Source organism: Tachypleus tridentatus, chromosome 5 (assembly GCF_004210375.1).
Source record: "Tachypleus tridentatus isolate NWPU-2018 chromosome 5, ASM421037v1, whole genome shotgun sequence".
Taxonomy (NCBI): Eukaryota; Metazoa; Arthropoda; class Merostomata; order Xiphosura; family Limulidae; genus Tachypleus; species Tachypleus tridentatus.
In genome coordinates, this window is record NC_134829.1 from 10,309,521 (window position 1) to 10,324,659 (window position 15,139).

General features: G+C 29.7%; 1 protein-coding gene across 2 annotated transcripts in view; it reads left to right on the forward strand.

The window, feature by feature from the left end:
- LOC143250485 (TATA box-binding protein-associated factor RNA polymerase I subunit B-like) overlaps positions 1-15,139 on the forward strand; it is a 110,920-nt gene that overhangs the window by 77,260 nt on the left and 18,521 nt on the right. For both annotated transcript variants that reach the window (XM_076501085.1, XM_076501084.1), the window contains 4 exons: positions 2,642-2,774; positions 4,215-4,419; positions 10,910-10,956; positions 13,937-14,027. In XM_076501085.1, coding sequence (XP_076357200.1) covers positions 2,642-2,774; positions 4,215-4,419; positions 10,910-10,956; positions 13,937-14,027 — 476 coding nt within the window. The remainder of the gene's footprint in view (positions 1-2,641; positions 2,775-4,214; positions 4,420-10,909; positions 10,957-13,936; positions 14,028-15,139) is intronic.

The window sequence follows — 15,139 nt, forward strand, 5'->3', positions numbered from 1 at the left end:
ATCAAATGGATTGACCAGCTTGTAACTAACATAAAAGAATATTTAAATAAGATTAAATTACCTTTTTTTTTCTAGGATAACTGCAAATTGTAATAGGAAATATTTGTTTATCCTAAATAGTTTAAGGATTCTACTTGATTGTATTGTTTTATTACCCTTTGAACCATATCTTGGTAATAATCCTGCCATATAAGTTGCAGATTCCTCACTGAACAAATAGCTTAAGTTACCATATTAAATGTCGTAACAGATGAGCTTCTTTTAAACATAACTCATAGGAAATTATTACTAACCGAAACACCACCTCTGTAGGGTGACTACTGGTTGTGATAATAATTACTACTCATAATATTTGTACATCATTGAATACAGTTTAGGAAGTGTAAATATTTTCAATAAAACGATTTATTTATATATTTGGGAGATGCTATATGGGAAAAGTGTTTGGATTGGGCTCTTTAGTCATGTGCAATTCATTGCATCAAAATGATTTAATGTACAGAGTTCAAAATTTTCATAATTTTTTACTGAGAGAAACTGTATTTTTTATATTCAAAGTGGGACCGTTTATTGAAAAAAACAATTGTGTTTTAAGAACTCCTGTTTTTCAGTGCTAATTTTAAAAATTACTTCAGTAAAGACATAATCAAACTAGTGAAAGTTGTGATCCTGTTGTGAAGAGAGTACTTTTGTTTAAAATTATGTTCTGTTATAAAGAAATAGTTGTTGCATATACCACAGTTATTTTGCTAATTATCTGAATCGTGGATACTGAAATTGTGTTTGGTGCTATTCAATAGATGATGCAGGAGTTTTTATGTGCATACATACTAGCAAACATGATACATCCATTATAGTATGATTTTTTTTTATTATCTTACCTTATTTAACTCAATAATGTTCTAATTTTTACAATTAAGGTACTTTTATAACAATAAATTAAAAATATACAGAGAAAACAAAAATATAGTACTTGATCTCCCCCTCCTTTTTTTGCTATGCTAATGAAATTTATGTGTATTTTTGTTTTTACTGAAGGTACTAGTATGCTAAGTAATTTTCATTTATTTTATGTTTAAATATTACAAAAAATAATGTTATGCACAAACAAAACAATGTTGTATAACTATCACAACTGGTTTTCCAACTATGGCATAAAAGCTTTAAATCCATAGACCAAAACCATTGACTTTTTATTGGTTATAAATAATATAGTATAAAATATCACAGAGAACTGTTGGTAATTTGTGAAAGAGAGAGGATATGATAGGTGGATGTGTCATGAATCTGACCTTCTAGTTTGTCTCTTTAAGTACAGAAAATTTTCTTTTAAAATTAAAAAAATGAAAATTTATATTAAAAATGTGATTTATTTGCTAAGGTTTTATCTCATGTTTGTTCATATATATTGAGAATAAGGTCAACAAAAATAAAATTCAAAGAAAAAAATTACTTGCCCAGTGGACAAAGTGAAATGGAAAACATGTTGTCCTGGTACAAATCTTATTGTCCCAGCCACCAGGCAGCATAAATTAGAAACCCCTGCTTTCAACAACAAAAACGAAAATCTATTTGGTTTCTGAATTGCCTAGATTACAAATTCATCTACCCATGATACCTCCTGAGCTCTTATCATACCTCAACAGAAATTATCTACCACTAATTTAATGGCAACTGACAGTCAGTGGTGTTACTGCCATCAAGTGTTTAGTTCCATTTTGTTTTCTTCATCGTGGACTCAGCATTTTTAAACACTTGTTTCTGTTGTGAAATAGTCATGATTGAATTCTCTTGGTTAATTACAAAGCATTTGAATAACTTACAGATACAACATTTAAGGATTCAGTGTTGCTATAAATACACTTATATGAAAAATTTTGCATTATAGTGACTGCTGATTGATAAGTGAATAAAACTTTCATTGTTTCTAAATAATCAATAATGCATGAAATTAAGACACAACTATCAGATATCCACTATCCCATTTACCACTATACATGTGTGTGGTGTTTAGATGTTAGGCATTAAACACAGTAAGTAATGTATTAATGTTTACTTGTTACCTTAATTAATCTGAATAATGTTAAATATAGAATTAACTATTTTGATACAGTGTGATAAAATTAGGCTTGATGGTTGAAAATTCAGATTTGAAGAAATTGTTAAAAGCATAACCTGTGTTATTATATTTTACTTACATTGGTATTTCTTGGATAGAGTATATTTGTTTATTATTTTTACTTGTGCAGTATAAATTTCAAGTGCAACACTGCTGTTTTAGTATTTTTATTGAAATGAAACAATTATTTCAAAATGATTTTTTTTAAAATAAAACGCTTGTCTTACAGATAAGGTATAACAGTGAAAACTTTTTTGCATCAGGTATTGGACGGTATAAACTTTCCACCCCTGCACTGCATCTTTTGAACCATGGATACAACAACAGTAGACACTTAACCCTTAAGATAAGGGGGAAGTCAAGATGTTGGTTATTCATAAAGTTTTCTTGATTTTATCGTCATCATTTTTATAATTTTTTGTCTTCAGTCATTAACTGAACACCAAAATTCTAATAATTGTTGCTGAGATTCTTTTGTGTTTGATGGATAGAAATAATTTGTAAACATATTTTATTTTGTAGCAAGAGTTACCTTATCCAAGTTATATTGACCTAGAAACAGGGAAGCTGGCACACTACTTGGGTGTGTCTACAATTCCACCTCAACAGTTGGAACCAATTGTTGCACGTCACCTGAAGGAACTGAACCTGCCATGTAAGTGATATATATAATTTTCATATCTAGTCTGATCTGCTATTGTGTATGTAGATACTGAAATATATATTTTGTATGTATTGGGTGAATAGTGTAGCCTGGCTGGTTTTTTTTTGTTTTTTTTTAATATAAGATGCATATTCCAGCAATTTCAAATTTTGTGTATCACCCCCTTCAGTAAGAATTTAAAAGTAATCTTTTTACCAATGTTTTTGAACTTAATATAACATTTGAGAAGGTTAGCATAATATAAAACAAAATATTTGAGTAAATTTCAATTCCATAAAAAGCATAACAAGTTAACCTAAAGTATCCAGTCATTCAAATGTGTGAGTATGTAACAGGTTATTGATAAAATCCAACAGTACTATGTTAGTTACCATTGTTGGAAGAACCATGAACCAAATACAAAACCATATGTCACAAACAATAGATCAATCTTGTGATCATTTTGCCAAACAGGAATGGGCTACAAGTACACAGAGGACCTTTTGTCAAATTGGAGGCATACGGTGATAGAAATGTGCCAGTAGTAAAGGGTTTATTAATAGTATTGTCTATACAGTCATTAATGTTGAGAATGGAATATCAGGTCTAAAAATCCATCAATGTTGAGACAAGAATAACATGTTTATACATCCATTAAAGCTGACACATGAGTGTGCAGAAAGCTATGTATGACAAGAGCTAATACTTTTGTTCATTACACATTGTTTAAATTCCAAATATTTGTCTAATGGATAAGTATAGTAAAGTATAGTAAACCAAAAGTCAATTTCCAATTTATCTTTTATTTTCCCACAATAATATGTCTCGTACTCTTGTCAAAGAAGTTTGAAGGTACATCACTATATGCAGCATATAGATACACACACACACACGTATGCGCATATGTATGCTGGAAGAGTGTTATAATATTTAGCTTAGAGCTATTACACCTAGTCATAACATTAAGTTAAAAAGTACTTATAGTACCCATGCAATAAGAACAATCCTTTTATGAATATGAGCTAATTAGCAGGTAAAACGTGATATAAAATTAAGTTGTAATTATTGTATAATAATTTAATAAAAACAATATTAGTACTTATTATATGTAATAAGTTCTTAATATTTCCATCAGAGCTTTCCTTTGATAATAACTTCAATTGAAGACATTCATAATAAAATATGTTTGTAAAATTACTGTTATCTTACACTAAGAAACTTGCATACATGGGCTAGTTTGTGAAAATGCTTCTGTTGTTGTATTGACTTTGTACTAATGATTGTTATTTCATAAAAAACAGATATGTATACCAGTCTGATAAATGTATATGACTTTCACAATCATTTAATGTTGATAGCTGTATGAACTACTTTTAAATGCACATTAAAAATTGTAAGACTGATAGACATATTACTATTCTAATATGATGAATTATTTCTTTCATTTTACAGCAGAGATACTGTTGTTAGTAAAGTGTTTGTTAGACATTTTCCCACCACACTTGCAATGGGATTTCAGTGATGTTGCACTAAAAGTTAAGGCAGATGAAAGGCATAATCTTGAAAGCCTATCAATTCCCCCATTTGAGGCTCGGGCTGTTGCCTATGTGATTGTGGCACTGAAACTTCTTTTTGGTATAGATGGCACCACTGAGAGGTATGTGTGTCTATGAATTTTTTATTGGTAATTTCAAGATCAGTTATTATTATTTCCTTAAGTTTTATTATGTGTGAAGTATTCTGTAATTTGTTTTCAGAAATTTGTATTTTGATATCCCTCTCATTGCTGCTGTATGATATTATGCTGACTATATGTTTTGATAAGTAAGCAGTAATAACTTGTATATGTCACCAAATCTAAAATACAGACATTTCCAATACATGATATTATGTTTATGGCACATTCTGGAATGTAACTTTGATTCTTGTGGTGAGCTTATGATTTATTAAACAACCAAAATCACTACGTAGCAAATCTATTTACTTCTCTCTTCTACAAATGTTCTGCTGGTAATTCTACAATTATAGTATATAATACATTACATAGTGATAGACATTCTGTGGAATATGTTGGTAAGTATTTCTGTGGGTTCTTTACCACCAACATCTAAAGAATATTGTTGCCTAATTGTATTTTTCAACTATTATACGAGGGCTGTTCAAAAAATACGCGGACTGACGTCATAAAACAAAATGTACTTTATTTAGAAGTTACAGGTCTGAGACCCCTTCAAAGTACTCTCCTCCCCAACACACACACTTATCCCAATGGTGTTTCCACTTGTTGAAACAGTCCTGGTACGCTTCTTTTGTAATGTCCTCCAGCTCCTTCGTCGCATTTGCCTTAATCTCGGGAATCGTCTCAAATCTTCTTCCTTTCAAGGGTCTTTTGCGTTTGGGGAACAAGAAAAAATCGCAAGGAGCAAGGTCAGGTGAGTAGGGGGGGTGGGGAAGAACAGTGATCGAGTGTTTGGCCAAAAACTCACGAGTTCTGAGGGCTGAATTTCGCAGCAACACGGTGCATCTTCAATTTTTCGGTCAAAATCTCGTAACAAGATCCAACTGATATCCCACACTCTTCACTTCAGCAAGCTCCCTGACAGTCAGATGTCAATTTGCCCGCACCAGGGTGTTGATTTTGTCGACGTGTGGGTCGTCAGTTGACATGGAAGGACGTCCAGGACGCTCATCATCTTCAATGGACTGACCATCCTTAAAACGTTCATGCCACTTGAAACATGCCGTATGATTCATAGCAACATCACCGTAAGCCGTGTTAAGCATAGTAAAAGTTTCAGTCGCAGATTTTCCAAGTTTAACACAAAATTTCACAGCAAGTCGTTGCTCCTTCAGGTCATTCATTCTGAAATCCGCCAAACGAAAAAAATCGCACTTCACTTAAAACCGCGTAGCTAATACACAAATGAAGATATCTTCAATCGGGAAATGGCGTTGTAATCAGCTGATCTGTGCGAACCTAGCGACACCAAGCGGATTCCCCTGGAACCAACTGGAGCCGCGCAATTCAAACGGTCCTCGTATTTTTTGAACAGCCCTCGTACAAAATGGGTTGAGGTATTTCCATTGACGATTAAAAGTAGAACTGAGCGATTAGTGGTATATGCTAAGCAATTAATTGATTATTATGATCCCTCTTTCTCCCCATACAAGCAAAAATAGAAACATATGTATGAGAACATCATCAATTTTTCACTATTGCATCATATTTACTAAGTATTAAACTTGCTTTTTTATATTTTTTTAAGTTTTTCATTTTCCTTTGGTTTAATATGATATACTTATTATGGAAGTCACCATTTGTACATTTTGCAAAATACTTTTTAAGCTAAAAATATTTTACTACTTTGTGTGTGTGTGTGTAAAAAGAATCAGGTCATTGTCTACTCAGCTGTTGAATTGCTAATGTTAAATAAATATACTTTGTAGCCCTCATCACTTTTATTTTTAAATATGTTGTAATCTCCTACTGATCTTCTGTTAATCAAATAAATTGATAACTGAATACTTAAAACCTGTTACCACCATCGATAAGGATAATGACATTTCTGATACAATCTTGTATTTTCTCGCACAAAGCTATCTTGATCTTCTTTCTGCCCCTTAAATATTGTTAAAACATTTTAACGCTCGGTGCACCAGTCTATAGGCTCAACAAATTTCACACCACTTTTGAACATGTAGCATGATCACTCTCCACCAATAGTATTGCAGCACCTATATTGCTGCAGCTAACTCCCTGTAATGTTCTCACTTAATTCTTACTTTCTCGATTGGCACAGCTCTGTTTATGTGTGTGTTTTTTGTTTTATTTGTGAATATCATTTACATTAGTACTTAATTGACATTTCAGTACCTTTTTCAATAGTTTTCTTTAATTGTTTCTTTTTTTTTTGCATTTGTTTATTGTTATCAAATTATATGTTAAGCTAGAATGATTTGGTAATCTGTTGTATCAACAAGGGAAATTCCTGTTATGGTAGACAACATTTCCTGTATGATGACCCAGGCAATGAGTTTGTCTTTATCATCTGAGGAAATACAAACCTTAATTTATAAGGAGTTAGATTCCTATTTTCTGTCAGCAATTTCTTTTTATTCCCAATCTGACAAAGTTTCTGAGAATGATAGAATACAGAAGAAAGTTGGGTTCATTTTTTCTGGCATTTTCTTATTTTAATCTGCTGCACTCTACAGTTTTTTACAGCTAGTTACAATCAATAAAACTTCTTCTAATCCTCTGCCAAATTGCCCATGAGTAAATAAGCATGTAGGGTATCATTTAACCTTCTTGCTATGAATATCCTTTAATACACAACAAAAAAATTGTGTTTTACCTTCAAAATTATATTAAACTACTTTTTATTTATGTTATATCAATCAGTATAGCATAAAATTGTAGCTAATAACCCATATTTTAATAGCATACAAGTTTTAAGTTCTATGAGGCAATATTACAAAGAAATTCTGAATTTCTCCTGATGTAACACATGTGACATACTTTCACTAGGCATCTATTTTATTTTTCCACCCTACTTGAGAAAGTGTAAAATTAAATGTAGATTACTCACTATAAAATCATCATTGCTCAGTCAAACCATAATTTTTAAACCTTTCAGTTGTGTTTGGTTACAAAGCTACCAAATAGAAAATCAGACCCCTTCTGTGACATCTTTCAGGATTTGTTAAAATTTCTCACTGAACTGTGTTCTGAACATAAAATATTAATTTTCCCCCAGAATACAAGCTACAATCTCATGAGAAAGTTAATGGCTAGCTTAGATGAATTTGTAACATCTCTTGTCCCGTAATTAAAAAAGCTAGAAAAGCTGGGATAGAGAAAATTATCTACTTTTCTGCATGTCATTAGTCTAAATTCCTTGATGCATTAATTGATTAGATAAAAATTGTTTAGCACATTGCTAACATTAGTATTAAAAATAAGAAGATTGGGTAAATATTTTATTTCTTGTTTTTCATGCTTATTCTTTATTTATTATAATAAAAGTAACTAAAATGTCAAAATAAGAATCTTTTTAGACTACTTTAAAATAGGTAAAATTTAATGCCACAAAACACTGCGTGCATGTCTCTGTCTCTTAGTCAGACACACTGAGGTCATAGCAACTTATTATGTAATTTAAGTAATTTGCCTTTCTCTTAATTAAAAGCAAGTATTCTATGATTGATTAAAAATTAAAGATATATTTGAACTAAAATGTAAAAAAATTGTGATATGGAAACAAATTTACCACATTTTTTTACTCTAATTAACGAGTTTGTCTATATTTAATGAAAACTTACCTTGTATTTTAAGACTATAAATTTAAATTCTTTTACTGCTTAAGTTATTTTGATCATACTGTATTGATGAAACTATGCCAGGCATATGTTATTGTCTAAAACATAAAATTCAGTTACTTAATTATTCTCCTACTAGCAAATCAACAGACAGACACATGTGCATGCATTTCTTTTAATTGAGGCAGTCCAACAAAAAAAAAGAAAAGAAAAAAAGTGGTACTTTGCATAACAATCTCTACTATTTGTAAAAGCCAGTGCATTTTGGAAACAATACATTCCAACAGTTGCTTTTATATTGTTTTGCTTAGCAATGACAGTATATAACAAAATATAGATAAGAGGCTATGTACTGAAAGTATAAAATGAAATGTGTAAACTACAAAATTGAAAAAAATATTTGTTGTTTTCTAATTTTGGGACTCTGTTAATTATAAAGGTATTTTTTTAGTTATTTGTTTTTATTATAGAAGTTTAAAAATGGAGGACAAGTCAGAGGGAAGGCTACCTTTACAAACAGGCCACATCCCATAAAGAAGCAACAAAAATATATGGTTTTACTTTTATGTTAAAATGGTTTCAGAATACACACACTGACATAGTCATCAAGCAAAAATCCACTTAATAACCTGAACAAAGCTAGATATTTTCAGTAGTAAATAATAATATAATTAACTTTTTCCAGACAGGTTACAGGTCAAAGAGCCATGTCAATGTGTTTGTTGATTTGCATTCAGAATTTTATTGAACTACTATTTTATGAATTATCTCCTTAAGTTTGGCATCAAACTGTAAATTATAATTTAAATTTTCATATTACACATTATTTAATTCCTTAATTTAAATGTAAATATTATATAAACATGCCTAAACATTACTTTGTGTGTGCTAAAGGATATGTTGAATGCACCATTGATCCAAATAAGATATTTGAGATGTCAAAATACAAAGTCTTTATTTTTGTATGAATTAGGAACTCCAATTACTGATATCAATGAAAAAAATAATTTTTATTTGATATTCCAGCTTATTTGCTGAATTATCATTATATTTAGTGAATAAAATACAGTGGCCCCCAGCCACCTCTTTCCATTTTTGGAAACAGTCTCTCATATATACTTACTTTTATATACGGTATGGAATAACCAGTTGGAAGCTTAAAGTGTTTCCTCAGTGATTTTCCTAACCATTTTCAAATATAATGTCATCCTTTTTTTCTTTCAAGACTATCCTTCATCCTGGTGAGTTGAGTCTTTAGTCTGTTTTACATTTTGTATATTTTAGATATAAATACATCTTAGGTATTAAACTTAATAAATTATAATTGAATTATGTGCTATCAATGAAATAATCATAAAATAGTTATTCAAATGTATATATAGGACCTAAAAAAGATTTTTCATTTTACATCCTCCATATGCTAGGTTTAGAAAGCTAAGACAAGCTGCAACAAGTACAAAGGTCATAGCTAGAAGAGATAACTATGTGCTTTATTTTTTATTTACTGTTCTACATTTTATGAAAAGTTTGAGAACTTGTTTGTAAATAGTAATAATCTATACACATATATAATTTATAATAATTGAAATGTGACTGTTTTACCAAATATTAGTCTACTAAAACACAGCCAAGATAGCTCACCTTGTAAAGAGTAAAGGTCTTTTATATTATTTAATATGGTAACAAGAGTGCACATGTGCCTAATCATTTTAACTTCTGTATTGTTAGCCAGGAATGGCTGAATGGTCAATGTAGTAAGCATATTAAATCTGTATATATGTATAATGTTAAGAGGTTTAAGCTATTTATTCTAAACATTTGTTTTCATTTTATGATTTGTAGTTATTCTAGAATAAAGAAGGCATAATTTATTTCCTAATTTTATGTGTTGGTTAATCTTGATCTTGGGGACCAAGCCCTTGCTGAAAGAGTTAACCTATGATAATGAATGTTCTAAACCACATAAAAATGTTAATTGTGAGCTTTCAACCTTCTTGCTAAAGATGTAATAGACTGCTGTATCTGAACATCATGTACGCTAAGCAAGTTTTATATTGGAGTATTAGATAAAGCTGTATGTACTTCTATACACACCAAAACTCGGAAGTGTTTGCTGTTTAACCCTTTCAGCTGAATAACAACTTGCAATGTTCGCATGGCTGAACATATATGTTTGATACTTCAACTAATTACGGTATCAGTACTAAAAGCATGATATCTTGGCAATAACTCAGCAAAAGTCCCTGAAATATTCAGTGATTGCACCCAATACTATATATGTTATATTCAATGCATAAAAATAACAGGAATAAAGGAAGATCACTTGCAGCTGAGCCTACAAGTCGACTGCGGTTGCCAGCCACGCCAAAAGGGTTAAAGAAGGTTTGATGATATTGGTCGTAGTAGTGATAACTGCATATTTTAATTTTGTAGGCTGTTAAAACTCGCATGAATGCATCTACTTATGCCCCATTTGTTACTGCCTTGACTACTGAACTAATATTAGTTCTTTCAATCTGTTTGGTTCAACAGATTTTACATGAAGAAGCCACTGAAAGAAACATATTTTATAGTATTATTTGAGATTCACACCACCCTTTACCACCCACCCCCCCCCAAAAGTAGAATTTGTAAAAATCATTGTTATTATTGTATAAATCATTTCTGGTGTTATGACATTTTTTATACTACTTGGGTTTTCTGCTAATTAATCCTAAACATATTTACATATCCTGACCTCCCTTTTTTACTTGACATAGTTCTATTATATGACATTTTATATTCCATATGAAACAGGTTTGAAGTAATCAGTTTTTATTCTAATGAAGGGAAATCAGCAGTCATTTAAAGAAAATTTCCAAGTTTCTTCCCACAGGTAAGACTGATATAGAAATGTGTTTATGTGGTTAATGTTTAATATAACTGTTTCTTCTAGTTAATTACAAACCACATATGAACCAGATAAACATGTGGTTAAGGAATAATTATCAATGTCAAAATGTTTTCTGAGGTTCAGAAAATTTTAATACCAGAAACAGTTATAATTCATGCCAATATAGGTAAAAGCAGCTGATTTTTTTTATTAATTCCAGTAGAAATTACTTGAATAAGGTAGTTAAATTTGAGTATTTAAAATACCGAAATTTAGTATGGTCAGTATGGAATCCAGCATTATGTGGTTCATTTTTTATATTAAAGGCACATTGCTATAGAGTGCATTTGGGCACAGTAGAAAAGGTGCCTGTAATGTCAAGATTGTACTATAGTTAGTTGACATAAGTGTGCATATTCATTTAAAAAAACAAAGAGCTCATTTTACTCTATAATCCAGCAGCAGTTAATTTGAAATTTGTATGGGGTTTTATATTAAAATAGATGTAACTAATTGCAGTATTGCTGTCTACTTGTTTGACTATAGCACCTTTGGTGGTTTGTAACTTAAATATGTTATAGTTAGAGAGACAATTAAATTGTATTTAGATCTTACTTTTATATTTTAATTAATTAAGTAAAAAATCATATTTTAGTAGTTTAATGATTCTTATAAATTTAATTTGTCACCTGGATTGTGAAAGCTTTATAAATGGTATGGTGTGTACAAGTACCATCTTTTGGTTATGAATCACTGTAGGGAGTCTTGACAAAATAACTTTATAAAAGTTCACTGACATCAAATGACATATCAGGATAAATAATGACAAAGAATTTGAGAGGAAAATTAAAAATAAACTATAAGTTAAAAGATAAGCATCTGAAATTATGCATATGTGAAAAAGACAACTATTCTAGTGAACTTAAACTCTTTATAAAGTTCACTAGAATAGTTGTACTTGTTTCTTTGTTAATTTTAAACATTTCATTGCATTGTATACTGAAGATAGTACTTAGTGATACAGCAGAGAAAATGGAAACTAAAATATAAACATTTACCTTAAAAAAATATTTGATATTCATATATGAGATTCTAGAAATTTTACAAATCAAATATGAAAAACTGCAAGATATTTTGCATAAAAATCAGAGTCAAGTGCACATAACTACATGAAATAACAAATTATCAGAAATAGTAGAAAAATACAAATTAAATATTAAATAGTTCCACCTGATGTTTAACACAATATTATTTATAACCAAAAATAAACTTGTTTTAATCTATGAAGTGATTTATTATATTACACTGTTTTCTGGACATACATTGTGTATTTTACTTCCAGTTCACACTTTATTTCAATGGGAAATGCATGGATGAGTTTTAGCCAAGTTTCTAACAGCTCTTATTGCATAGTTAGAAAGCCAAAAAAAATATAATAGTTATAGGACACTGTCTGCATTTTTGTATGTTGTTGTTCTGTGTTCTTAGGCACAGTATTTAATTATATAAAAAGATATTTGAGTAGTACCATTGGTATAAAAAAGTATATTTAAGTTTCATCAATAAACAACAGCGCACACACGCTCTCTCTCTCTCTCTCACACACACACACACAAATGAGGATCCAGATAAATACTATATTTTTCTTCTTTATAAGTGTTCTTTATTATTTTTATAAAAGTAAATACATTGTAAAAATTAGACATTTATTACATCAAATAAGGTTAGATTAGATAAGATAATGGAAAATAATAATAAACATTTCTCATGAGGTATACTCATAAGTAACCTTCATCTTACATAATTTGATTGTGTAATGTAAGCTACACATTTTATTATACAATTTTAAGTTAAGTTGACTCAAATAACTTCATATTTTTTTTATAGCAGTTATGGTGGAAAAAAAGGTCAAGTTTTACTAAGGAAAATGTTTGAAATTTATTTAGGAGGTTTAAGATATACAAAGGGAGTTTGACAATTTTCAGGTGATTGAAATAATTTTTAACCTTAACATGAAAATCACTTTGCTCTCAGAGCAGTCAACACTTTGGCTCCATATGTTCACAGAGAAGTGTTTAGAAAATACTTAATTAAAAACTCCAATTTTTTTTTACTATAAAAGACTCTTAATGTTTACTTAGTCTGCTCCACAGATACACAGAACATATAGAGTTCAATTTAGAGTCACAAACTTGGCTGATTTCACCAAAACTGTAGCAAAAGGGTTAAATTGTTACAACTTCTAACATTGTTTCTTGAACATGTTGCTCCTTCCTTATCACTTGTTTTCCTGAATCTGTAGTTTCTAACAATTTTTTTTAATTCTGTTAATCTTCATTTTCTATAATATGCTGCAACTCTCAATTTTGTCCCTTTAAGATTTTGTAACTTCTTATATCATTCTTTTAGATACTGTTACTTCTTATATTGTTTCATTAAGATGCTGGAAATCCTTACAATGTTTAATATTAAATAATTCCCAACACACTTTAAGAGTTTGTTATTTCTGACCCATTCTTTAAAATTTTAAAACCACTGTCATTTCTTTGAGATGTTATCACACCTTATATTGTATTTCATTTTAACATGAAATGTAACTAGAATTTTTTCTTACTAAACAATATGTAATCTGCTACTTGAATAATTAATCTCTTATCTTGGCAACTTAAAGATGTAATTACCACAATTTGATGAAATGAGCTTTTATACAAAATACATATTTTATAATAATTTATATTTTCAAATATTAATTTTTTGTTTCAGTGTAATTGCTTTTAAATCTATTATGCTTTACAAAGATCTTTTGTTATCAATGGAAATAAAACTTTGCAATGTTCTGAAGTAAAATTTGGCATTTGGTAAACAAATACAAGAAAAAAAAGTGCAGTATATCTGTGTAAAATCATGTTTTTAAACCAAAGAAACATTTTCCATTTAAAGTGTTGTTTATCAGTTGTTAATGTTTTGTTAACCTTGATTTCAGGTGTAAACCTTTTCTCCTTTGCTGACTGGATGCAGTATATTGATGCAAGAAATGTGTTTCTGAGCTCCAGATACACCACTTTTTGCTTCCCGTAAGGTTTTTACATGATGTCCTATTTTAGTAATTACCATAATATTGGGTAGTAAATGAAACTCTAGGATCAGTAGACAAGGACAACAAATGGCAAGTAATACTTTAACCTAGGATTTGTTAGATAAGTGTGGTGAGGCCTGGGATCACAATGTAATATGTTGTAAAATAAAAGGTAAGAATCATCAAGCTACAAAGTCTCGTAAGGTAAAAAATAGCATGGTTATGTATAAATGCTAGTGTCTGGCTGTGTAAAATACAACTTAAATATCTTTACAAATCAATATACAATACCACAATATGTTATTCATGGTGTTTTCACCTTTGAAAACAGTTCTTTAAAATTTTAGTAAAACATTTTATAAACATTTTGTATGGAATGTTATATTTTTACTTACTTGTCTTTACCCCTGCAATTCATTGCCTCTGACAACTAACTTAAATAAGCAGGATGAGACATTTGATTGTGTAAGGACATTTCTTCCAAAACCAGTTTTTTTTCACACGAATAGTTCTCTCAGACTTCATCAAGAAGATTTGAACATCAAAATAAGTCCAAATTTTCAAGTGATGACAAAATATACACAAAAAATTTTGTTTTTCATGAAATACTATAGTGTGGTGCAAAAATAATCAACACATCTGTAGCACAGTAAGAGAATTCAAACAATAAATTTTTAAAACTAGAAGAAATAATGAAATCAAATTAACTGTAAAATTGATAACAAAGACTGGATTGAGGTATAAAATTTTAACTCGGTGTTTTTACTATAATGTTTGATAATTTTTTCATCTCTTTCAATTAAAAAAATGCATTTTCAGAATATTTTAATCTATAAAACATTGTCAATTAACTTAGCTTTATATATTAAATAAGCCTTGTCATAGTAGCTGCATTGCATTATGTAAAGTATGTGTACATATTTTACCAAGAAAAAAATGATTCAACCTAGTTCTTTTTATAAATTCTTCACTATAAATATTTTATCAGGCATATCCATATATTGCATCATATCACGTAATTTATGTACATCATCAGTTTAAAATGCATAGTATACAAAAAGATAGTATACATCAGTAATGTGGAATTTTTTAAAAAGTGTTGTTAATTTT